This window comes from Dama dama, chromosome 21, assembly GCF_033118175.1.
Source record: "Dama dama isolate Ldn47 chromosome 21, ASM3311817v1, whole genome shotgun sequence".
Taxonomy (NCBI): Eukaryota; Metazoa; Chordata; class Mammalia; order Artiodactyla; family Cervidae; genus Dama; species Dama dama.
Genome location: NC_083701.1, coordinates 78,675,967 through 78,702,713, shown reverse-complemented (window position 1 = coordinate 78,702,713; position 26,747 = coordinate 78,675,967). Strand labels below are relative to the sequence as shown.

At 45.0% G+C, this 26,747-nt stretch overlaps 1 protein-coding gene across 5 annotated transcripts in view; it reads right to left on the bottom strand.

Moving 5' to 3' along the window:
• COL14A1 (collagen type XIV alpha 1 chain) overlaps positions 1 to 26,747 on the bottom strand; it is a 224,796-nt gene that overhangs the window by 3,466 nt on the left and 194,583 nt on the right. For all 5 annotated transcript variants that reach the window (XM_061123880.1, XM_061123879.1, XM_061123883.1 and 2 more), the window contains exons 45-46: positions 24,302 to 24,490; positions 751 to 828 (exon numbers count right to left, since the gene is read on the bottom strand). In XM_061123880.1, the coding sequence (XP_060979863.1) occupies positions 751 to 828; positions 24,302 to 24,490 (267 nt within the window). The remainder of the gene's footprint in view (positions 1 to 750; positions 829 to 24,301; positions 24,491 to 26,747) is intronic.

The window sequence follows — 26,747 nt, the reverse complement described above, 5'->3', positions numbered from 1 at the left end:
AAGCAGACCTATTGCATTAGGAATCTCTCCTACAAAAAATATTTTCCAAAATCATCAATAGGTTGGCAAGAAAAACCAGTAAGTCATTAGATTCAATATGCTTAAGACTGGGATTGTAAATACCAGTAGGATTGAAGACTTATAATTCTAATAAACAAGTATGGCCATCTGGAGGCCAACCTAAAAGCACAGAGTAAAATTCACAAAACCCAAAACTTGCACAAGCCCCATGGAGTGAGATGGCCATGGTGGCAGAGACTGTGAGTGCTCATCACAGGCCATGTGCCCCCTAGATTTTGAGCCTCCAGGTCGTTCAGCTGGGGCTTGTGACTAGTCCCAGCCCGTGGAATATAACCGGAAAGGACGTCTGTCATCCTCCATTCAGAAAGCTGACCTTTCTCCTCAAGGCCCTTAGCTCTAAAATGAGGGGAAAGTCAGCCTACCCACACCAAACTTTGGGTACGTGTCAGTCCACGAAGCATCTGGGGCTGATTCATTACTGCAGCGTGGCCTAGCCCCAGCCTGACCTGCAAACAGTAAGATCCTCACACATGCTCTGGGACTGGTGTAGAGGAGACTCCTCACTAACACACTGGCCTTCCAGTGAAAGGAACGGGGCGCATGGCCGCTCCAGTCGGCCACACGGATGTAACAGGGAAACACGGCCATCTGCCTCGCCTGCAGTGTCAAGGGGACTCTGAAGACTTGGGGTCTCCATCCTGCAGTTTGCTGTTGGGCAGGAAGACTTACCTGCTGGCCCAGGGGGGCCTCTGGGACCTTGAGTTCCAATGCCTGGGTTTCCTTTCTCTCCCTTCACACCAGTGAAACCTAGTTGTTTTTTTTTTTTAAAAAAAGGAAAAGAAAATAAAATTCTCCTTAAATGAAATCTGGGTAGTTCTGTTTTTCCTGGGTTTCACAAGGATCTCTCTGATGAGGACAACGAGGGTTGATTTGGGGTTATGTTACCACGGGACTTTTTAAAGTGAATCCTGACACTGGGGCCTTTTGCACAACCACATACAGAAGACTGGCTCTGTGTCTGAGTGTGTCATCTGTGTTTGTAACAATGCAAGTTTACAGTCCTCCCTCCGCTGAGGTGGCCCAGCCCACTGGGATCTGGCCGGTGTTTTGCACACACGGGCCATCGGACTGATGCGGCTGGCACTCCGCAAGGAGCACAATAGAAATAACCAGTGGACATGTCTAACATTTTCCTTTGGGTCCACCCTGTAATGTATCTGCAAAAGGCATGAATTATAATTAGGCAGCAAAGCTCTACAGAGCCTGAGTTTCCATTAAAAACTTGGAAGCTTCGGGGAAAGCCTGTGTTTGATTTGGCTGATTCAGCTCCATAAAAATCTAAACCTATTCATATTTCTTTTCCACTGAACAAACCTCTTCTTCCAAACAATTTACGGTGCTATTAACAAACTATACATTTTCACAGGCAGGAAAACAAAGAAACATACACTCTGACACCTCATCGTCCCAACAGGCCCTAACACAAGACTTCTGGACAGGTGACAAGGCCGCACGGAGGCCCGGCCCAGCACAGATGGCTGCGGCAGCCCGGGGTCCAGGTTGCCGTGGCTCGAAGAGCAGAAAGTCTTCAGTGTCTGTTTTCAAACGTACAGCAATACTTTGAATTAATGGGATGCGGATCTACACCTCTTTGCAATTACAAAGAAATTATGTGTGAGTTGGGAAAGCCGAGGAGGGAACATACATAAAAGGAAAACAATCAAATTGACAGGCAGTCGGCATGCGACTGGTCTAAAGTATTTAAAATCAAAAATAACTTTTTTTTCCCTTCTAAGTGCAATGTGTATTCACCGTAGACAAATTAGAAGACCCAAGAAGCAATGACTCCAATCCTAGAAAACAATCACTTTTGACATCTTGGTTTGTAACTTCCAGAAAGAAAGGTATTGATGCAGTATTTGCTCTGGGAATAGCAGCTTTTTCTACACTACACAGATAAAGATTGTCCTTTGATGTCTGCTGTGTTCCTAGTGACCACTTTTTGGGGTCAAGGTACACCTGTCACCTTTTAGAAAAGTCCCCTGTTATCGGTCCTCGGGGCGTTCGCCCGCAGCGAGGCTGCCCTAACACGCGTGCGCGCGGCACGCGGCCGCGGTGGCACTTTCTGAGCTCACCAAAGGCCAGAGCTGCACGGAGAAGGCGGGGCGCTGGCTGCGGAGCCCCGACCTCCTGCTCCGAGCCCCACTCTTCTAGGAGCTGACAGGAAGAGACTGGTTCCTCAAAAGTAAAAACTACAGCCGCATCAACACTTAACGCTCCATTGTTAAATCCAGTTGTTCAGAAAACCATCCTGAGTCTCCTGGTTGTTATTTGTAGCTGCTAGCTTGGCTGACTGGGTAAGAGTCGGCGTGGGCACTATTTCTAATCAGAGGGAGATGCTGCCTCGCTTGAAGTTGTGCCCTAACACGCACCGGGAATTCAGCAGAAACCGCCTCTTCTGTGCGAGTTGGAGCCGCTTTCCCCACAGGGACCCACTCACTGTTAAAGAATTAGAACTCGAGAAAGGACACCACTGACTCACGGCAGGCTGCATGACTAACGGCACGGTGACTCAGGCCTCCCGTGACCTTACGGTACCCACAGATCAATGCCAAGGAGACGGCTCCTCTGGGACCCCTCATGAGAGGAAGACGGAGGAGATTTGGCTGAAGAGGACATTCAGCAAAGAGTCCCTGCATAGAAACCCCTGACAAGTTTCCTGACTGACCCTGTCCTTCTTCACAAAAAAAGCAGAAGGCGGGGACCACTGTGGAGTAGGGAGTCTGGTTGTTTAAATTTTCTACCTACGTAGAGAAAAACAAGTGGCATTTGATATTATCTGCAATACAACTCAAAGTAGGAGCAGAAGGTCCTCACAAGAATGTTCCAGCCCCTCAAGATGCTTAGGGCCTCCCTGGGTGGCTCAGCTGGTAAAGAATCTGCCTGCAGTGCAGGAGACCCGGGTTCCATCCCTGGGTCGGGAAGATCCCCTGGAGAAGGGAATGGCAACCCACTCCAGTATCCTTGCCTGGGAAGTCCCATGGACACAAGAGCCTGGAGGGCTCAGTCCATGGACTCACAAGAGTCGGACATGATTCAGTAACTAAACCACCAGATGCCTTAAAAGAAAAAAAAAGAAAGAAAGAAAACTGTAAGGATATAGTTATATATAGAGAGAGAATTTTAGGTTTCATTATCCTTGACATTATGAAATGTTCCAACTACATATAGCTTAATATGTTATATGTTAATACTTGCCTATGTCTTCACTTGTGTTTCTCAGACTAAAGGACTACTCATGAAGCTGAACTTGGTTATAAATCTCTTTTTTTGGAATGAAAAAACCATGTTAAACATCCTTATTTAAGTAGCTAAGTGAGGATTGAGACGGAAGGCCAGGTTCAGAGACCTCAGATCTCTAAAAAGAGAATGGGAAATACTTTTTTTTAAAGGAGCTTTTTTGATGTGGATCATTTTTAAAGTCTTTATCAAATTTGCCGCAGTATCATTTCTGGTTTGTGTTCTGTCTTTTCGGCACGCGGGATCTCAGTTCCCCAAGCAGGGATCGAACGTGCACCCACTGCCTTAGGATGGGCAGTCTCAACCACTGGCCACAGGGAGTCCCTGGGTGTCTCTGATGAGCCTCGTAGGCTGTGATCAAAAGAAAGGAAGTCAAGTGTTCCAAAATGCCAACCAGCAGCTGTTCCTGAGACGGCACTGGAGTCTGTAGACCGAGTGACTGCCTGCAGCCACCGCCCATGATAAGGTCCCTCATGCGTCTCTCCGGTGAGGGTCCAGGGTGGGGCCGCTGGGTGCCGAGAGGGGGGTCTGCAGAGCTGAGTGCCTGCGCCCTGTCCACGAAGACACGGGGACTCCTGAGGCCATGGCTTGGTCCCTCCTGTGATACCCTCCCTACTCTGGCCATCTCCACAGATACTTCTCATTCTTCAAGACTCAACTCAAATCTTCTCTACACCCGTAACAGGAAGAAGCACAACAAATCCAAAGGGCAAGGATTACCTATTTCATTCATGGCTATATCCCCAATATTTCCAGGTGATGGTGGTTTATTGCTAAGTCATGTCTTTTTGCGACCCCACGGACTGTCCATGGGATTTCCCGGGCAAGAACACTGGAGTGGGTTGCCATTCCCTTCTCCAGGGGATCGTCTCGACCCAGGGATCGAAGCCGGGTCTCCTGCATTGCAGGCAGATTCTTTACCAACTGAGTCACCAGGGAAGCCTGTAAATGTGGAATGCTTCACGAATTTATGGTGCCTTCCAAATAGCACATAACTAACAGATATTTACTGAATGAACAAATGAATGAATGATTTGCTTCCATATTATCTGCGCCTCCCTTGGCACTGATCCCATCGCATTGCTTGTTTTTACGTTCATCCGGCCTGGAACTAGGAGCCTGCTGACTGCAGGGATCGTGCCTTATTTATTGCTCCAGCATCAGATCCAAGCTCTCACATAGTAGGTGGTCCAGTAAACACTGGAAGAATAACGGGATGACTGCATGTCTACACCATCACGCAGTGGATGGTTAAAAGCAGGCATGACCTTTGAGGGATCAACAAACAGAATTTTTTAGGCTGGAAGCCTGCTTTTACTTTCACATGCGTGGCTTTTGTGGAAACTGTTTTTTCCTAACAAGTTCCTTATGGGCCATATCAACTACTTGCGTCATTGAGAGATGAATATCATGGACTCCAATCAAATTGGAGTTTCTGTCATTTTTTTTTAAAAATGAGTGTAGCTGATGGAAATGAAGACCTAACTTTCCAAAAATATGATTTAAGCTAAGATTAAAATATCCTTAGTTTTCTGTGGAGTTACCAAAAAATATTTAGAATAGAGTCTTTTCTATTATTTATTTGTTCTTCCTTTTTTCCTTTTTTTAATGAGAATTTTTAGGATCTCTCTTAGATCTTGCTCTCATTAAAAATTTTAAGGTCTTATTCTCATATTTCTTTCTTTTTAAAAGAAAATCTTTAAAACTTAAAAAATAGACTTTACTATTTTAGAGCAGTCAGGTCACAGCAATGCTGAATAGAAAGTAGAGATGCTTCCCACACACCCTCCCCTGCCCTTGCTTGGCTTCCATCACCATCAACACCCCTCCCTGGTGGGGCACATTTGTCATATTTTTTCTTTAAAAGTCTCACTGGGGGATCTCCCTGGCGGTCCAATGCCTAAGCCTCCATGTTCCCGATGCAGGAGGCCCAAGTTCGACATCTGGTTCGATATCAGGGACCTAGATCCCACAAGCTGCATCTCAGATGCAATACAACCAAGTAAACTGATTAAATACTATTTTTTAAAAATCTAATTAGAAACCACATCAGGGCTACCTGAGTCTCCCTCACCACTAACCTAAGACCAACCCTCCAATATTTTCTTTGCTAGAGAATACATATTCATTTGGCTGCACCAGGTCTCAGCTGTGGCATGTGGGATCCGTTCCCGGACCAGGGATGGAACCTCGGCCCCCTGCTCTGGGGGTGCAGAGTCTCAGCCACTGGGTCACCAGGGAGGTCTTTTTTTTATGGATGTATTTCCTTTTATGGATGTACGAAGGCAGAGACCTGCTTGTTTTAGTTCATCCTTGTATTCCTGGTACCAGACACAGATCAGGCACTCAGGAAACATCTGCCAAACAAAGGGACTGATGAATGAAGCACAAAGTCTGACTGTGGACTCTGACAACCCTGAAATGTGGTACACCACCTGTGCCAATACACAGCCTCCCCAGGTTTTGAATCTAAATGCTTTACACATATAAACTCACTTTGTCTTCACAAGAACCACGATGGCGGGTACTACTCTGAACCTGAAAAGCGGGCTGTGATTCAGATAGGTTAAGTGACTTGCCTTTAGCTAGTGAAAGCCGCAATTTGAACACAGGCAGGTTGATACCGAAGCCTATACGCAGAACTAACTACAGCATTCCCCGCCTCTCAACCCTAAGCGGGATTTCGAGGCTGCATCTGTCTTGCTTGTTGCCGACACGGCTCCCTGAGCTGCCTGTCCAATCAATCTGCATGTTTTCTCCGGCTCCACACTCGGAAATCAGTCCTGTGGTTATCACATCTCCTCAGCTTATTTGCCCTGGTTTGCACACTTGCCTTCTGCTTGGAGCAAGCCTTGGGTTGATTTTCAGAAGATTTGTCTTATTCACATTGATGACTTGCCCAGGGTCTGGCCTTTGGTTCCCAGTTTCCTATTTTCTTTGGCCTGTTGACCTCCGGGTGCGGAGAGTTGACTCATTTCTATGCAGCCCTGAGCACAGCAAGCACTCAGGCTGGAGTCTCCAGCCACTCTATGGAGCAGTCGTTCATTCCCTCTTTATCCCAGCTATGCGGAGCAACTCTCAGAGTTTATGCCCAGGCAGATATGCAAGGCCTGGGTAATGCTTTCATTGTAATTCTACCAAGAAGCCACAGAAAATGTGAGACAAGGCTTCAGCTGTGTTATTATATTGTCTGTTGCCTGGGAAATGGCTGGCAATGCATTCCAAGTAGACTTCATTTTTCATTCAATGTATGCTTGAATGCCTGCTAGGTACAAGGTACTGGAACAAATACCTCATTACAAGATGGCAGATTAACTGGACTCACTCCAACAAGTGTTTTCTGTCCTTTTCCAGGCTCTGCTGTTTCTACTTGTTTGGGCTGTAGGATTAGTATCAGCACACAGAGCTCCAAGTTTTGTGCTTCACTGGCCAAGACCAGAAAATAAATATTTTTGTTTTTCTTGTTTTTGAGCTGCAAGGCAAAGTTTGTGGGATCTTCGTTCCCTGACCAGGGATTGAACCTGTGCTCCGTGCAGCAGAAGGACAGAATCTTAACCGCTGGACCTCCAGGCAAGTCCTCAAGTTGGTTTTAAATGTAAACAATCTTTGCAAACAGTTGCTAAGAGTCCATCTCTCTACAGCCTTTTCCCTTAAACAACTGGCCATCTAGTATGCCCCCATAATGCAGGGTCCAGCCAGGGACCATTGTAGATCTTTCAGGAAGAGGGAATTTGGTGCAGAGATGTGGTTACATGGGTGAGAGAAGGGCTGAGAAGCCAAACAGAGATGATGAGGCAACCCACACCCCAGCAGCAGCAGGAAGCAACTATGACCACCATGCGTGCAGAGACAAGGAGAAGGAAGGGTGTGCCTGGTGTGCCGGAGCCCAGCGCCTGGGCCTCCTGGAAGGATCTGGAAAGAGAGAGAGACAGTGTCCAGTGGGCGCAGGAGCCACACGGGGGCTCAGGCACAGCTGGAGTGGCCAAGGGGGCCGGGTGGGGAGAGGGGAGAACAGCCTGACTTCTCTCCTCGTCAGACCCTCAGCCCTCATCCACGGCTCCCACTGGTTGAACCCAGCCAGGAGCAGAGCTCAAGGGAGCCTGGAAACAAAGACGCGCGGCTGCAGGAGGGAGAAGGGGACAGAGGAGGATGGGCCCCCAGCTCATCAGCGACCCTAACTGCATCTCGCCGTTTGCAGCCGCAGGGCAGGAAGGAGCAGGGATCACACAGCAGGAAGCCTGTGCTCTGCCCACTCGGCTGAGCCACTGGTGTTACGACCTATGGGCACCCAACAAGAATGTCAGACCAAATGCCAGCCTGTCACTTTCAGCTCCAAAGTCTGCACTGCTCTTCTTCAAATGTCATCATATCATGTCCAGCATTGACGGTTGGAAAAAGTATCAAACTTAGCAGAAAAATGAGCCAATTGCTGCAGTTTAAAAAATGGATATTATAGGTTCAGCATGAATATTCAGCCAGCTGGTGATATTTAAATAAATATTTAAGTTAGAGCTTGGTCTGGTCTTCATCCTCACAGAACCAAAAAGTGACGTGATGCTCTCCATTCTTGGAAAGGAACGGAGTTGTGTCAGGGTGCTGGGACAAGGCCCAGGTCTCAGAGTTTAAAACAAAATGTGTTACAGCCAACAGCCCTCAACAACAAACAGAACGAGTCACTATTAAGACAAACACATCATATATCTGTGATCCGCATCATGTTTTTCCAAGCTAGCAAAAAAGTTCAAAAAAGTCAAATTACTCTGCTATACACACACAGACACACGCCTATATATAAAAGGGTGACTCAGGTGGTAAAGAATTTGCCTGCATTGTAGGAGACCCGGGTTTGATCCCTGGGTGGAGAAGATCCCCTGGAGGAGGGAATGACAACCCACTCTAGTACCCTTGCCTGGAGAATCCCATGGACAGAGGAGCCTGGTGGGATACAGTCCACGGGGTAGAAAGAACCAAACACAACTGAACCACTAACACACATGCACATAATAATTTAATGTCAAAATTAAATTTAGAACCAATGAAAATGGAGAGGGTTAATGAATACATCTCCTCTATGTATGTTTTCACCTAGCTACATAAATGCATTCTGTTACACTTCTTTATTATAATGTATTTATTGCTTTAAAAGCCATGTCAAAAAATTCTCTGAAAATGCTTTATCATAACGAACATAAACAGCCTAAGTTTTATTATATAAACTAGTACTTGTTATTCTTTCATTTCACTTGCTTATGCTCAGAGCCAGAAATTTAGAAAATGTCAAAGTACCTTCCTACATTTAAAAGAAAGGGGGTTGGGGGAAGGCCATCGGATGAAGGCAGTCAAGATGCACAAGCGTAACAGTTAAAAGACAAGTAAGTACTAGGGAAGGGATGTACAACATGATGAAAGCAGTGATACTGCTGTGCATTATATATGAAAATTACCGAGAGTAAATCCTAAAAGCATTTTCACAGAAAAACATTTTTTCCTATTTCTTTAATTTTGTGTCTATACAACAGAATGGATGTTCACTAAACTTGTCACGGTACTATTTCCTGATGTAGGTAAGCCAAGTCATTGTGCTAAACTCATATAGTGCTATATGCTAGATAAATCTCAATAAAATTGGAAGAAAAAAAGGAAAACAATGATTAAAAAAAAATGAAAGATAAAATAGACAGCCCGTGGGATCGGCTGTGTGACTCAAGGAACTCGAGCTGGGCTCCGTGACAAGCTGGAGCGGTGGGATGGGCGGGAGGCGGGGGTGCTCAGGAAGGGGGGTATGTGCCTACAGCTGGTCCAGGCTGATGCTGGGCAGAAACCCACACAGCATTGCAATTATCCCTCAATTAAAAATAAAGGAGAAAAATAGTCTCTCTCTCTCTCCTCTCTCTAGATTATCTGTGTACACATGTAGGCAGTACAGGCAGAAGGCCTTCTGACCTTTGGCCACAGACGTCTGAATTAGACACTCAAATTTGGGCACTGAAATACCCAATGCACTTTCTATTTTATATGCAATAGGAAATGCATTTTAGATATATCCAGTATAACCAAAATTTCTACTTAAAATTTTTACCCTGCTCTTCTGGCTAAAATTATATGATGATGACTTGAAGAGAATGCTGACATTGTCAACTTGGCAGTGATTGGCTATTAACAGGATGTCTTTGGATGGATGAACCAGAACAACATGGGCTTCTGCTTTTATCATGACTCTTGGGTTGAATGAGGAATGGCAGCCAAAAAGCTAAGCAAGTGGTAATTAACACCATAAATCACTTATGAGTCATGAAATAACTACTGGATGTCAGGTATTATGAGGAATAGAAGGAAAACAGACATTGAATTTGGTTTGTGGGGAGCATGTAGTCTCATTGGTGAAATAGCAGAAGTAAAACCAATAAGAGACAATTCAAGAAAACATACTCAACTTGGGTGTTACATGATACATTTCACATAGTAATGAGGTAGGGATCAGCCGTTGCTTCATTTGTCAAATATTCGTTCAGGCTCCCTGGGGAAGGTGTATAGAGGAAAGGCATCGTCCCATTCAAGGAATCCAGAGTCCGGTGGGAAGACAGACAAGAAGGTCGACAATCACAGCACAAAGTGAGACAGCTGGGATGCGGGCGTGCCTCTGGGGACCAGAGGCACAACCGACCGGCCCTGGTCCAGTTCAGTGGGAATAACCAGGCGTGGCCAGCACGCTGGGCCGACAGCCAGCCCTGGGGAGGAGGAGCGGTCTGGCAGAGCTGGCGGTCGGGATGAGTTTCGAAGTTTGAGCCTGAATAAACCAGAGGAAGGAAAAGAGTTGTGGGGAGTTGGAAGAACATGTGAAAACCCACAAAAGGTGTAAGGACAGGGCAGCACAGGAGTCAGCAGGAGGAGAGAAAGGAGCAGGCGCGGATGAGACCGCGGCGAGCGGAGGCGGCAGTCTGGCTGCCCCCTGCCCGACAGGAGAACTGCACGTCCGTCTCTCGCAGAGGACTCACACGTTTCCCCGCTCCTGGGATTTGGGCGCGGCCATGTGACTTGCTTTGATCAGTGGAGTATCAGTGACTGTGATGTGAACAAAGACTTGAGATACGATAGGTGGGTGGGTCAGCCTATTTACATCTGTCACTGCCATAAGGAGAACATACTCTGGAGCACTGCCCCTCCAGCCAGGAACCTAGCAGAGCAGAGCTGCCCTGTCCCCCACGGACATGCAGTGGGGACAGTATCTATTGCTTGTGTTCCCGAGATTTCTGTGGGTCGTCATGCAGCGAAAGCTGATAATACTGAGAGTCCTGAGCAGTCCTTCTGCTAGAACGAAGGGGACCGACGTGAAGAGCAGCTGATGGGGAAACACAGGGCTACACAGAAATCTCCTACTGAGAGGGCGTTAACATTGGCTAGTGTTCTAGCAGGATACCCGTCACCCAAGACAAGGACTGAAATCCAGGGCAAGAGTCTGCTACAACTTACTACACAGGCCTTCCAATTAAGGATTCAAAAAAAAACTTAAGCTGCAGAAACAACTATATCAGCTTTTATGGCAAAAAGAGGACAAAACACCAGTTACAGGCTTTTTGTTATTGTAATAGTCATATTACAATAGTACAAAGGTAGGGACACAATTTAACGATAATTGTCACTTGTCGGTGACTTCTTAAGGTAATTCTTTGTGTTTGACTGGCAATTGATTTTATCCTAACTACAATTAATTCTAGAAACAGATGCCCAAAAAAGTGTTAGTCTACGAAAAGAATTTTCCAATAGGTGCTATTCTTTCAAGGTGTTTAAATCTACATCTTGTATTTCCCTTTAAAAAGCTACATCTGGAATTTGAATAATTTAAAAGAGGTGGGAGAGAAAGACACCCATTTAAATGGTGGAAACAGGCAGACACAGTATGAGCCAACCCTTCACAAGAGTCCTAGAAGTCCGACTGCTTGGAAATGACTCTTACAGATGAACGCATCACCCTGGTTAAACTGCAAGGGCAGAAAACCTTGGTTTAATAGATACTTATTCCCAAATTCTGAACTACTTCTCCCTTCAAAAGGCACAGCTTAGTCCCCTTCTATCTGAGCAGGGGTATGTCTTAGTGACTCTCTGCTAACAAGAGGAAATGCGGAAAGCAACGTTGTGACTTCCCTGCTCTCTGGGAGCACCAGTTCTGAGGAAAGCAGCTGAGCGAACACCCAAGCATCCCCGTGGAGACGCATCCCTCTCACGCAGATGTAAGCAGCGTGGGCAGGGAGTGCCTGAGACCGCCATCGTCCTGGGCGGGTGAGCCAGCCACGTCGGCAGCAGGTCAGCCTGCCCCAGTGGAGCCTTCAGAAGACTGCCCTGACTGACATCTTACCTGCAGCCCCATGACAGGCCTGGGCTTCCCAGGCGGTGCCAGAGGTACAGAACCCGCCTGCCAATGCAGGAGACGTAGGAGACGCGGGTTCCATCCTTGGATGGGGAAGATCCCGTGGAGAAGGGCATGCAGCCCGCTCCAGTGTTCTTGCCTGGAGAATCCCACGGACAGAGGAGCCCAGCAGGCTATAGTCCAGAGGGTCACAGAGTCAGACGCGACTGAAGCGACTAAGCACGCACCAGAGACCCGGAGCCAGAAGCACCCAGCTAAGCCAGTTCTGAACCCCAAACCATAAATCCCATGATTATACAGGTTTCCTTGTTTGAAGTTAAGTTGTAATTGTTCATAGCTTGTTTGTTCACAGTAACAGATCAGTACCTATAGCTCTCTGCAGCCATGATGAATGCAAGGGGTTACTTTGTAACAGGAAAAAAAAAAAACTACAAAATAAAAGATGGTACAAAGATAAAAAGAAGCATTCATTGCCAACGCCTTAAGGTCACTAAACATTAGGAAAATACAATCCATCAAACTTTCAGAGAAAGGTCTTGTTCCAAAGGACATTCAAACTGGACTTTACCAGATAATTAATGGATGAGAAAGAGAAAGTTCTATTTCTCTGGAATTCATCTCTCAGGAAATGAGAAGCAGGAGATGGAGACACCAGAGAGGAAGAAGGCAAACACGTATTTCAGCAGATTTTTACCAGCAATGAAAAGATGATGTCTCATGCAACTGAGTGTCAACCATGATACAATATCACAGGGAAGACTCGTAAATATTTAGGCATCAATCAGTAAATTATTATGAGAGCTCTACTGGCCCTCTATCTTTCATCAAGTTGGTCCATCCCATAAAGAAAATTTTTCCAGGAATAAACCAGGATACAAGGGACATTAAGAAGTTTCACAGATGCTTACCATTGAGGCATTCCTGGCTCACAACTACTGTGCTTCATTTCTGAATCTGTGACCAAAGGTTTCTGCCAAATGCATCTTCTGTGCCAACAGCTCTTTTCAACAACAGGAATACTGAATGCTTCTCTCTTCCAGCTTTGAACCCATCGGGGACTTTTTTCCTCTAGACCTTTCAGCACTGTGAATGCATGGGAAACTGTGGCATAGCACAAGGGACTCAGTGTCAGCTTTAGTGTGGGCAAGTCATCTCTCGCCCTGAAAGCCATGTCTGTGTCTCTGAAAGGCAGTGGCCCTGACTCACAGCAGCCATGGATGGCTGGTACCGTCTCTGCCCGTGTCTGCTGGCGGAGCTCAGCTGTGTTTCACCTTCTCCATCTCCCAGCTCCCTCTTCTCATTTTCTGAGACATAGTCCATCTTTTTTCCAAGCTAACCACAGAATCTGACTGATGAAAACTGATCTTTAAATCTTGTCTTTCTTTACATTCAATCATTAGAAATTTGATCTTCTGTGGCAGAGAAAGCTCCAGGAGAGTCATTTCTGGACTTCAAAAGTCACTCAGGGATTTTATCCTCAAAGAACAATAACAAATTAATCCAGGGAGTCAACAGAGGGTAGAAACCACTCTGCATGCATGCATGTTCAGTCCCTTCACTCATGTCCGACTCTTTGCAACACCATGGACTGTGGCCCACCAGGCTCCTCTGTCCATGGATTCTCCAGGCAAGAACACTGGAGTGGGTTTCCATGCCCTCCTCCAGGGGATCTTCCTCACCCAGGAGTCTAACCCACATCTCCTGTGTCTCCTGCACTGGCAGGCAGGTTCTTTACTGCTGAGCCACAGGGGAAGAAACCACCCTAGCATCAAGCTTTTATGGTAGAAACCACCCTCGTATTAGTCTTCAGACAAGCATGTGATATTTTCTCTTGATTAAGGGTAGCATTCCAATATTGATATTTTTAGCCCTCAATAATAATATTGGAATGACTAGAGCACTTACAGCCAAAAGATTTGATCCCACAGAGCAGATGTAAAGTGCCAGTGAAATTTATAGAAACCAATCAGCTTCAGCAGGGCAAGTCTTTGCAATGGATACCTCCTGGTCATTTCCCATGAACTTTTTTTTCAGGTGCTGGCATGGGGAAAGACACTGACCCCAAGTAGTAGGGAAAAAAGACAGGATGAAAAATCAAGAGATGCGTTAACCAAGACGTGCCTGGAAAAGTAGGAGAAGATGATTTACGTTATTTGCATAATGCCAGTGATGCATCTGCGATCCTGGTAGATTTTCACTGTGAACACAACAGAGACATAGTAATGGAAAAAGCTCAACTACATCATCTTGATTTTGGAGCTGTTGCATTTTAATAATTCTTATATACAAGCACATTTTGACTTCTTCGTTATGTTCCCAGTGTAGTTATGCTGGAAATTTGCATGTAGGGATGAATCTCTTGACAATGATTTACTCCCCTTTTACTTCTTTATACTACCCATTAGGGCACTCTGGTTTATTTTTTTTAATTATGTGTGAATGTAAGTTATATTTATTATCTATAAGTTTCAGTTTAGAACAGTAACAGAAATGCTGCAAATTATTTGTTATAAATTAGGAGACATTATGTTTGCTAGGCTTGAGAATCAGTGCTTTACCGGTTTCAAATCCTTTCTCACCTCAGGACCTTTGCACATGCTATTGCTATCTCTGCCTGGAATACTGTCTTCTGACTTTATTCTTATTGTTATAGCAAACCCTAAATTTTCAGGTCTTAGCTAAATCATCACTGATTCAATAGACTAAGTCAAAAAGTCCCCTCTTCCATGCTCATAAAGCAGCCTATATTTTTTCATAACACATAACAAGTGAAATTGAGCTATTCAGGTATTTTTTTGTTTAATGTCTGTCTCCATGCAAGGCACTTGAAAAAGCTGACATGTAGCAGGTGCTCAGTAAGTGCAGATTAGATGAATGACTAATCAGAAAGGCTAAACTGTAAGATTAAGCACCCAAGATTACACAGCTAGTATGTGGCAAAGTTCGGATCCTAACCTATATGTGATTGATACCTCTAACTATTGATGCATGATTTCCATCACCTTATTCTGTTTCTAGCTAAAGAGGCATCACATATAGTGAGGTGAATACAGTTCTATTCTAAAATATTAGAAGCAAAACAAGATCAAATTACTTTATTCCTGGTTTCTCCTTATTTGTCCCCAAGGTGAGATATTGCAATACAGGTATACCTTCTATCCATGCATCTCAAATTGCCAAATCTGTGACTGATTTCCCTATAGGTTACTCCCCTACTGAGCCTACGCTACAATCTAGAAGAAATGTCAAGTGCCAAAATGTATAACTATAAAAAAATGTCCTTATCAAGTTCCTATGTACCTAAAACAGTTCACGTCAAAGCTGGTCATCTGCCAGGTCATGGAGGCCCCAAGGCCACCCAAACACAGCAGAACAAAATGCATAAGAAGCTTGCAAATCGTACGGCCACAACCCACTAAAACACTCCGGTCATCTAGCAGCTGACGTGCTGTGAATTACGGATATCAGGAGCAATTGTGAAACTGGGTTCACCAAACCCTGCACAGCTCTGGCCTCCGCTGGGAAACTCCCACTGCCCAGTGAGCTCACAGGCAGCTGCAGGGCACGGGGCGCACAGACGATCTGCAGCCACACAAGTCTGGGTTTGAATGCTGGTCCCTGCTGTCCAGCGGGTGGCTTTTGTGACAACTGACCGTCTCACTGGGCCTCACTTTCCTCACCTAAAACGGGGCTAGTACTCTCACAAAATTTTTATGAGCATTAATAATGTACTAAGCAACTGACAGTTTATTAAGTAATTGCTTAATAAATGATAGCACTCTTCTTTCTTTTCTTGTTATATACACATGTATCCATTCTCCTCCAAACTCCCCACCCATCCAGGCTGCCACATAGGGATGAGCAGAGTGCCATGCGGGGAGCATTGCTTCCTATCAGAGTTTATCGTCTGTTTTATCCAAGGGAGACTGTGTACATGGGACCCAGCACAACACTGGCAGACGCACTTGATGCCTAACAAGCAAAAGCCATAAATAACCGTATTATCTCACACCCTGCCCCGCCAAGAGTCTTACGCAAACCTTGCATTTCGTAAATATTTGTTGATTTATCATACAAAGTAAACCAGCTATGAATTCCAGCTGTTATGGATACACAGTCTAAAAACGAAAATCTTTAGTTGGAAGGTTCCTCTACTCTAATATTTGGAGAATCATGGAAACTGAAGGAACTGCGTGAAGACAGAAATCAGGAAATTTTCCCAGTCCTCTTCAGGGAAATAAAGAAACTACGTCTTGTGGACTATAGACCAATGAATTTAATTGTTGTCTGGGTTTCTAGATGGTTCAAGATCCCAGTGCAGTTAATGAACATTTGAATACATGGAATAAGAAAGTAAACAGAACAGTCATCTGGGAATGACATGCAGAGATCGGAATTAGACATTGAGTTGTTGTCAGGAGGATCTAGTTAGAATCATACAAGGCTGTGATTGGAGAGTGAGGTAGTCAGAACAGCCTGGACTCAACTGTCACAGTTCAGGAACCAACAGAGGAAACTCAGAGCTGACCTGACCCACTTGCTGAATTTCGAAGCCAAGTTACAGTGCCATTTACCTGGAGATGGTGCAGGGTTTAACGGGGAAAGGCAGCAAAATCTTAGCTCATGGAGGAATCGCTGTTCTTTGACATAAGGTAACAGTATAGTATAAGTGAGAACAGACAGCAAGCAAGCAACTGGGCTGCCTCATATTTTGCATCTGTGATGCAAATGGAACTCCTCCAATTCTGGATGCAGCAATTAGCCAAGTCTCAATTGGAGTTTTGTGGACTTCCCTGGTGGCTCAGCGGCAAAGAATCTGCCTGCTAGTGCAAGAGACTTGGATTCAATCCCTGGGTCAGGAAGATCCCCTGGAGAAGGAAATGGTAACCCACTCCAGTATTCTTACCTGGGAAATCCCATGGACAGAGGAGCCTGGCAGGCTACAGTCCATGGGGTCCTAAAGGGTTGGACACGACTGAGCCACTAAACCACCACCACACCTGGAGGTTAAGCTTTGGGTGGACAATGTGAGCTGCAGGCTTCATTTGAATCCTTAACCTCCGAGGATCCTCTATCTGTTAGAGTCCAAGAGAGAAGACAGCTAGAGACTGTTCCACACAATCTTATGAACAACTCTGGGTTGTCCAAAAAGTTCCTTTGGTGTTCAAGTATCAATAAAAATAAAAGACACATTTTTCTCTTTCACCGGGAACCTTACTGAATGTATTCACCATTCTGTTCCACCACCTTCTGCCATATTCCAGGCAACTTTATAATTCCATCTTCCCAAAACTTTTTTTTAACTTTCTGAGCAAAGAATTGTTCCAGGTGCCTTTTACAGTCTTCCAGGGAATTGAAATTTTTTCCATTAATAGAATCTGGTAAAGACTAAAATAAATGGAAATCCAAAAGTGCAATGTCTGGTGAACACAGCGGATGAATCAGAACTTCCCAGCCAAGCTATAATAGTTTTCGCCTGGTCATCAAAGAGACATGCAGTATTGCGATATCCTGACGGACAATCACACACATTCTTGACTCACTCTGGGGGCTTCTCGTTGAGTGCTGCTTTCAGTGGGTCTAACTGGGAGCAATACTGGTTGAAATTAATCCTCTGGTTTTTTCAGAAGGAGCTCATGGTAGATTCCTTTCCAATCCCACCATATACACAACATCATCTTTTTTGGATGAAAACCGGCCTTTGGTGTGGTTGGTAGTGGTTAGTTTCACTTGCCCCACAATTTCTTCTGTCTCATATTATTGTACAGTATTCATCTTTTACCACCCGTGATGATTTGTTTTAAAAATGGAACATTTTCACTATGTCTCAGTGGATAATCACATGCAGAAATAGGGTCAAGAAGGCTTTTTCCCTACTTATGTTTCCTACTGATGTTTGGAACCCAAACATCCAAGTGATTAACGTACCCAAGCTGATGCAAATAATTTTCAACACTTGATTTGGATATTTTGAGTATGTCGGCTATCTCTCAAGTGATATAACATTTTATCTGTGCTGTGTTGTGTCTGACTCTTTTCAGCCTCGTGGACTGTAGCCCACCAGGCTCCTCTGTCCATGGGATTTCCCAGGCAAGAACACTGGAGTGGGTTGCCGTGTCCTTCTCCAGGGGATCTTCCCAACCCAGGGACTGAACTGCATCTGTTGTGTCCCTGCGTTGGCAGGCGGGTTTTTACCACTGCATCGCCTGGGCAGCCCCAGGATAAAGCTGATTGTTCTCAGTGCATGTCTTGATTTGATCATTGTCAATTCAACTGGCCGACCCTCCGTGAAGCTGACCCAGAGACACATCTTCAGCCCGAAATTCCATCAGCCCCTTCCAGCAGCTCAGCTGGTCACAGCACCTTCTCCATACACTGCATAAACCTTATTTTGCATTTCAGTTGCATTTTTACCTTTCTTGAAATAATAAAGCATAATATGCCAAAAATGTAGCCTTTTACTTCCATCTTCAATATTAAAATGGCTACACAAAAATTCACCAATTTTGAAAACCTTTTTAAAGCACATTGAGATGACACCACCCTTGTGGCAGAAAGTGAAGAGGAACTAAAGAGCCTCCTGATGACAGTGAAAGAGGAGAGTGAAAAGCTCTCCTGGCTTAAAGCCCAACATTCAGAAAACTAAGATGGCATCTGGTCCCATCACCTCATGGGAAATAGATGGAGAGACAACGGAAACAGTGTAAGACTTTATTTTTTTGGGATCCAAAATCACTGCAGATGGTGATTGCAGCCATGAACTTAAAAGACGCTTACTCCTTGGAAGGAAAGGAGTAGATATCATATTAAAAAGCAAAGACATTACTTTGCCAACAAAGGTCCGTCTGGTCAAGGTTACAGTTTTTCCAGTGGTCATGTATGGATGTGAGAGTTGAAATGTGAAGAAAGCTGAGCACCGAAGAATGGATGCTTTTGAACTGTGGTGTTGGAGAAGACTCTTGAGAGTCCCTTGGACTGCAAGGAGATCCAACCAGTCCATCCTGAAGGAGATCAGTCCTGGGTGTTCATTGGAAGGACTGATGCTGAAGCTGAAACTCCAATACTTTGGCCACCTCATGCAAAGAGTTAACTCATTGGAAAAGACCCTGATGCTGGGAGGGATTGGGGGCAGGAGGAGAAGGGGACGACAGAGGATGAGATGGCTGGATGGCATCACCAACTCGATGGGCATGAGTTTGAGTAAACTCCGGGAGTTTGTGATGGACAGGGAGGCCTGGCGTGCTGCGATTCATGGGGTCGCAAAGAGTCGGACACGCCTGAGCGACTGACTGACTGATATGACAGCTGTCACAATACAATCTAATTGTCTCTAATGAAGTTAAAGACAATTAAGCACAACTAGGGGCTTCCCTGGTGGCTCAATGGTAAAAAATCCGCCTGCCAATGCAGGAGACAGGTTAATCCCTGGTTGGGAAGATCCCCTGGAGAAGGAAATGGCAACCCACTTTAGTATCCTTGCCTGGAAAATCCCATGGACAGAGGAGCCTGGCAGGCTGCAGTCCATGGGGTTGCAAAGAGTTGGACACGACTGAGTGACTAAAATAACAATAAAAGCGGTACTAGAGCCAGCTTACAGGAAAAAACACGAACAAACTTTTTGGCCAATCCAATATTTGGCATCTGGTCCCATCACTTCATGGCAAATAGATGGGAAAACAATGGAAACAGTGATAGACTTTATTTTCTTGGGCTCCAAAATCACTGCAGAAGGTGACTGCAGCCATGAAATTAAAAGACGATTGCTCCTTGGAAGAAAAGCTATGACCAACCTAGACAGCATATTAAAAAAGCAGAGGCATTACTTTGCTGACAAAAGTCTGTCTAGTCAAAGCTATGGTTTTTCCAGTAGTCACGTATGGATGTGAGAGTTGGACTATAAAGAAAGCTGAGAGCCAAAGAACTGATGCTTTTGAGCTGTGGTGTTGGAGAAGATTCTTGAGAGTCACTTGGACTGCAAGGAGATCCAACCAGTCCATCCTAAAGGAGATCAGTCCTGGGTGTTCATTGGAAGGACTGATGCTGAAGCTGAAACTCCAGTACTCTGGCCACCTCATGCAAAGAGCTGACTCATTGGAAAAGACCCTGATTCTGGAAGGGATTGGGGGCAGGAGGAGAAGGGGGTGACAGAGGATGAGATGGTTGGATGGCATCACCGACTCGATGGGCATGAGTCTGAGTAAACTCCGGGAGTTTGTGATGGACAGGGAGGCCTGGCGTGCTGCGGTTCATGGGGTTGCAAAGAGTCAGACACGACTGAGCGACTGAATAGCAACAATACTTTGTTTAAGGTAAAGGAGATAAAGGGTTAACAAGGTTGAGGAAGACAATCAGATGGAGTGAAAATACAGTCTTCTGTTAGGTGATAAGGAAAGTCATGAATGGTCAACACTTCATCTAGCTAATGTAGAAGGAATATTTTATAATTTCTGTTCTCTAAAAATGCATATTCTTTGTCTATAATATATCAACTGTAAAAAGAGAGTTAATCAAAGATCTTGAATCAGCACAATATGTTTCAAACTGAGGTCATAAAATCCAAAGGTGCCCTTTAATCTTTTAAAGAATTTACGTTGGCGCATAGCTGGCTTACAGTGTCGTGTTAGTTTCAGGCGTACAGCGAGTGATTTAGTTATACGAATACATATATCTATCTTCCTTGGCGGCTCAGAGGTTAAAGCATCTGCCTCCAGTGTGGGAGACCTGGGTTTGATCCCTGGGTCGGGAAGACCCCCTGGAGAAGGAAATGGCACCCCACTCCAGTATTCTTGCCTGGAGAATCCCATGGACGGAGGAGCCTGGTAGGCTACAGTCCACAGGGTCGCAAAGCGTCGGACACGACTGAGCGACTTCACTATACATTTTTCTATTCTTTTTCAGATTCATTTCCCATATAGGTTATTAGAGTGTTGAAGAGTTCTCCATGATGTCCTTCAGGAAACTAGAGTAAGGGTAAGTTTTATTTCTATTTGCCTCAGTCATGTAAGTTTGAACGCACGCATATGCACATGCATACCGTGTCATGATGTAAAATGCATTTCTTCTTGTGCATTATACTTTAAAAAACTTTTCAAAAACTTAGAATAGAGAAATCGAATGAATCAGTGCTGATGAAAAATTAGCCAAAGTCAATGGAGTCATGATTTTTTTTTTCAAACTTTAAACTTTTTATTTTGTATTAGGGTATAGCCAATTATAGCCAATTAACAGTATCATGGCGGCTTTAGGTGAACAGAGAAGGGACTGAGCCATGGGTACACATGTATCCATTCTCCCCAGCCCTGTTCCCTCCAGACTGCAGCACAACATCAAGTACAGTTCCGTGTGGTCTACAGCAGGTCCCTGTCGGTTACCCACTTTGAAGACAGCAGTGTATACCAGAGTCATGATTTTTTAACAAAGGCTCAGCAGAAAGAGGTTCCATGCAATGCTGTGCCAGTTTCAACATCCACATTTCTTTTACTCTTTCTTTTGTAGCTTGTTACTTGCCTAAGTAAACTGCCTACTAATGATACTTATTTTTACACTTTATAATATAGTGTCCTTTTAAAATTGTACTCTAGAGTATAGAGATCATCATATTTTACACAGAAAAAAAACTCAAACAGGATCCCTGTTTTTCATTTCCAGTCTTAACATTGGCTGACTTCCAGCCTCTTGTGACCTCAATATCTTCGTATGCTTCTTTTTTATATAAAAAATGCAAAGGTCAGGAGAAAAGATGGCTGAAATTTCTTTGGTTTTAAAATTTGACTGTTTTGATTTAGCGGAAAGGCAGACATTTTTCTGCATCAATCTTTCCCAGGTACTTGGACCACAAGGCTAAGATCAAAATATGAATCACTTTGCTGTACACCTCAAACTAACAAAATATGGTAAGTCAACGATACTTCAATAAATTTCCTTTTTAAATTATTGTTCTCCTTGCAACCACGAATCCCAGTTGCAATGGGATTGAAATACTTTGCTGGGCATGAAAAGTTCTCTGGATGTTGGCCTATAAACCCCAACCTTACACCCCAAAGCACACACCCCCAGCTGGTGATCAACCAAAATTAGCTTCCCGGGCTTCCCTGGAGGTCCAGTGGTGAAGAACCTGCCTCTCAGTGCAGGAGACACGGGTTTGGTCCCTGATCCAGGAAGATCCCACGTGCCACGGAGCCACAGAGCCTGTGACCCACATGGCAGAGTCTGTGCTCTGGAGCCGTGAGCCCCAACAACCATGGTGCCCCAAGCCCGCGCTCCACGACAAGAGAGCTGCGAGGAGAAGCCCACGCACCCCAACCAGAGAGAGGGCCATGCGGGAGCAAGACCTAGCGCAGCCAGAAACAAACAGAGAAGTAAATGAACGGACGAGTCCGCCCTCCCTCATACCCAAAGAGCATCTCTCACTGTCTGACTGTCCCCCCCACCCCGTGCTTGTGAAACTCAGGACTCTGCGTGTTTACCACACTCTTTAGGAATGTATGTGTCAGAAAATTACATTGCAGAAACTCACATTTCAAGGTTGTCTGGCCCACTATCCGAGGACCCCTGGCCGAGATTCCTCTGTTCCAAGCACTCAGGTGTTCTTGCAGAGTAGGAAAGACTGAGTCTGGCAAGAACAAGGACGGGACTTCCAAAAAGAACAAAGACAACCTGTGCCTTGCCGAGTGACTCAGTCCTGGCCCTGTGCGCCCTGAGTCACAGCCGATCCATCACCTGCACCCTTGGAGGGCATCCTGCTAACAGAGATGGCCACCTTCCCAGCTGCCAGATCGCTGGTATTCCATGAGGAAATTATGTCCTTCTCTGCATCTGCTGATTTAGTGCCCTGGCACAGGAAACCCTTTCAGAAAGGAAAAGCAGTACTGGGTTGCCATCACAGCAATGATGATCTAGCGAGGACCTGTTATGCAGAGCAGTTCAGACCTGACCCCTGCTTTCTGCAATCACGCTCTTCACTGACATGTGATGACAGCTGAAATGGGCGTGAGAGGCCGAGCATCAGGCACTCAGGGGGCGGCGACATGTGTGGGTCTAGAACCATCAACAGAAACTTCATGCATGTGACAGGGGTTAAGCTGAGTCTCGAACTAAGAGTAAGGAACACGTAAGACAGGAAAAAGGAAGGACATTTCCAAAAGTGGGAAGAACAAAGTGTCCATAAGTGCAGAGGCAGAAATGCACCTGGCCTGTTGGCATGAATCAAGACTCAACATGAAATATTATCTCTGTAATCTGCATTTTGCATCCCATATTTGATCAAAGGAGTATATCCAACCCATCTCATTAAAGCAATATGACTCATAGAGCAGGTTTCATTAGCTAGCTTTTCTCCGATCTGCATCGTATACAACAGTTCTAGAAAGTGTGAAACTCTTCCTATCACCTCTTTGTGGTTAATCGGGAACCCCATTCTCCCACATCTCTTTCATCTGCTTCTGGAGTGAGAGATCTTGGTCAATTACAGAACTGGGTGAAATTCGATCACAAGAGTCCATTACTACATTGCACAACACTGCTGAGACCTGGAAAGGGTAGAAGGCTAAGGAGGATCTCCATTAGAAAGAAACTTTAGTAGAAAAGATTAAACATTGACCCACAGAACTATTAAATAAAATGCTGACTCATGTTATAGGAAGATGAGCCACAAACAGATTAAACGTCTATTTCATTTGAAGTTTAGAATCAGCATGGTCTCTGTAGGCATATCTGAATCATTGAGTTGATATGACTCATGACTTACCTCGAGGCTGCTGTTGACTGTTGCCCAGTATGGGCACTGCACAAAAAAAGCACCAGACCTGGAAAGCGAGCTCTCTACTTGCCACAACACATGAGGACAGAGAATGCCGCCGGCCACATCAACAAACAATGCTGCGCCCATCAGGCCAGCAGACACCACAGCCGCCCCCAACAGTGCACGCTGGGGCGATGCAGGATGGGGAAGAACAGAATACTAGCCTTAGAGAGTCAAGGTTCACATCAAAGGAATGGTTTCAATGAGCCCAGACTCTTGCATCTTCACATTCATAGAAAAGTGCTAAATTCATTCGTTTCAGATGTCTGTTTTTCTTTAATTAACAGTCATCTTTTGATGTTCCCACTATCCAGCTTACATTGCCAAAACAAACCTGGCATGTATAACTGGCTCCTCCCTCACCTGTTTGGAGCCGTCCCTAGAGGAACCTGAGGTGCTGCGCCCGGGGCTTAAGCCCTCAGCAGATCTGCCAGATAAACACAGCTCTCATTTAAGTTGTGCTTCTATTGTTGTTTCAGTTGACACATATGTGTGATGCTACATCTGTCTAGATGTAGCATTTTCTAATTCTACCTGGCTGGGGCATATTTTTTTAATTCATCCATCTTTCTCTCATTAACTCAAAAGCTTCATAGAGGTGAATTGGGAGTTCTGATCCTCCTTCTGCATGCAAGCTTTATTAATAAACACGTTGTAGCTTACTCACTTTCTCAATTTGGGGGATAAACAAACAAGAAGCTGGAGAATAGGTGGGGTAGAATTAATTTGGGTCTGTTCTTTGGAACGCTGTCCCTGCATGAGCGCCCCTGTTGCCCCCATGTCAGCGCACCAAGCGAGAGGCACGGCCCGCTTACCTCGCTCTCCCGGCGAGCCCGGCACACCGGCATTTCCGGGGAAGCCCGGGGCCCCAGGGGGTCCTTGCTCACCAGGGGTTCCCGGGGAGCCCGGCCTCCCAGGCTCTCCAGGAGGCCCCTGGATGGTCCGCACGGACGACGAGTGGCTGGGAATCTGGTTGAGGATGGCTGTGTACCTGGCCATGTGACCTGAGACGGGAAGGACAAAGACAGCATCCGATGAACAGTCAGTCATACGTGGATTGGGAGAACTGGACGTACTATTTGTCAAGGCTCCAAACAATTCTGTTAGACACCCACCAAGGCAAGAGGCACATCCCTCTGAAATAAGTTGATTTCCAAATGAAAAGATTCTGCATTTCCCTTTGGATGATATTAACAGCTGGACTGTATTCAAATCCCATCTCATGTGTTTGGAATTCCACAGCTCACGTCAGCATCTCAGTAAGTATCACGGAGCAGAGGTCATAAATTTTATCTTTACCCCCAACATTTATCTGACCCCTAAATCCTCACCCAGCTGCCCCTTTTCTCCAGCAATTTCCACCCAAATGACTTGTCTTTTCTTCCAACCCACAAAGCCTGCCCCACCCACTTGCTCACAAATCCCCAGACAAGCGCTCTGTTTCAACTCATCTCTTCATTGCCAAGCCTTTTTGCAGAAACCTTTACTTGAGTCCCAGCTGCAGAAACTCTCACTAGCTTTATTTTTTTTTAATTTGACTTTCTCTCATTATCCCTGAACTCAGTTGAGCCTGTAAGAATAGATGTTAATAATTACAAGTAAAAACTGAGAAAATATTTGATATCATAATTCCTCATTTTCCCAGCATCATCGGTAGACAACATTTCCCTACAGAAGTGAATTTTCCAAATAACTATTATATAGTCCTTTTTAAGTATCCAATCCTAAATAAGGAATGGCAACCATTTCTAGAGGGACGATTTCTAAGACACGGTCAATGCCTTCTTAAGCCTAGGAGCAGGGCTGTCAGGACTGGCTGGCTCATCACCAGGCCCACCAGGAGGCATGTTGGTGAAAGTCTGGGTAGGAGCAGATGTTTCCGCCTCTGCTTTTTCAGCTTCCTGCTCTGATAAAGGGGCCGTCCTCCATTACTTCTCCAGCGGCCATCACGGGAGCCTCACACAGTTCAGCCTTTCCTAGCATAATCCTTCTGATGAGCTCTGGACCAAAAAGCAGATAACCAAGCAAGTGAGGAACCATAAGCCACGTGGTGACCACGCTCCGAGGCGGAGCTGAAGGGAGGACAGATGAAGCTCAGACGACAGAGACGCGGCTCTGGGGAGGCTGAGCTGTGCTCACGGGGGTGCATCCAGCATCTGCCGTGTTCTTCTCCGACAAGGACACTGACAGGCAGGCCCTCCCCGTTTTACAGGCCTGTTTCAGCTCTGGTATAACCCCACTGGTTTCGGTTTCTGAGAAACTATTCACAGGAATCTGACAATTCCTGAGGGGAAAAACTGGATTCTGAAATCTCAACTTTTAGGCCACGTTTCAAACAACCACATATCCGTATAACGCTTTTATTCCAAAGTGGAATAACACAGTAACTATTGTGATATAGTCCTTATGTTATGGTCATTGAGTCATATTAGGATTTAACCCTTAGGTTTCCTTAAAATGATTCTTTACCCATTTACATTGTATACTTGAAATGAGAAACCTACAAAATAATCCAAGATACAGGTTGGCTTCAGACATTTTCTACTTAATGTTCAGTTTCCTTTCTATAATTGTGTTTTCAGAGATTCTTATTTTAGTATTAAACTTAAATAGTTTCACTTGTAAATTCTCTATCTCGTACACGCTAGTGTACTATATAACATAAAACAGAATAAAGTTAAAACAGAGGAAGCATTTAAAATAGAGGGAAAGTTCAAGTTTAAAATGAAGAAATGGGACAGGTGTGATGTAAAGTGTGTTCCAGTGCAATTTTTGGCATGGACCCAAAGATCATGTCAAATGTCACATGAAGCTTGTACCCATGTGTGCATGTGAGTTTATGTGTTTGTATTTTATGGCATAAGTCTTAAAGAGAAGGGCCTTGGGCTAACCAAAGAAATGAATAAGAAAGAGATATTGATTTAAATCCAGAGATTGGAAGGTAAGTTCTGATGCCTTAATTTGGCAGCTTTCAAGTGCTTAGCACTTGAGAAAAAAGATTTCTTTACTTGTAGAGATGAAAAACAAATAGAAGATTTGATCTGGGCAGTCAAGTTAAACCTATGCAAGCGAACAGAGAGCTTCCAGACAAACAACAGAGAGGAATCTGGCCTCTGCACCATCGGTGGAGAACGCCAGGATAATCTGTAATGAGATTAGGCGTAAAGAGGCAGTGACCTCAGGTGGGTCAGTGATGGCCAGTTGTAAAGTGCATGTGTCTGCACCAAGACAACGCTGCGTCTATACTTGTGCAAAAGGTGA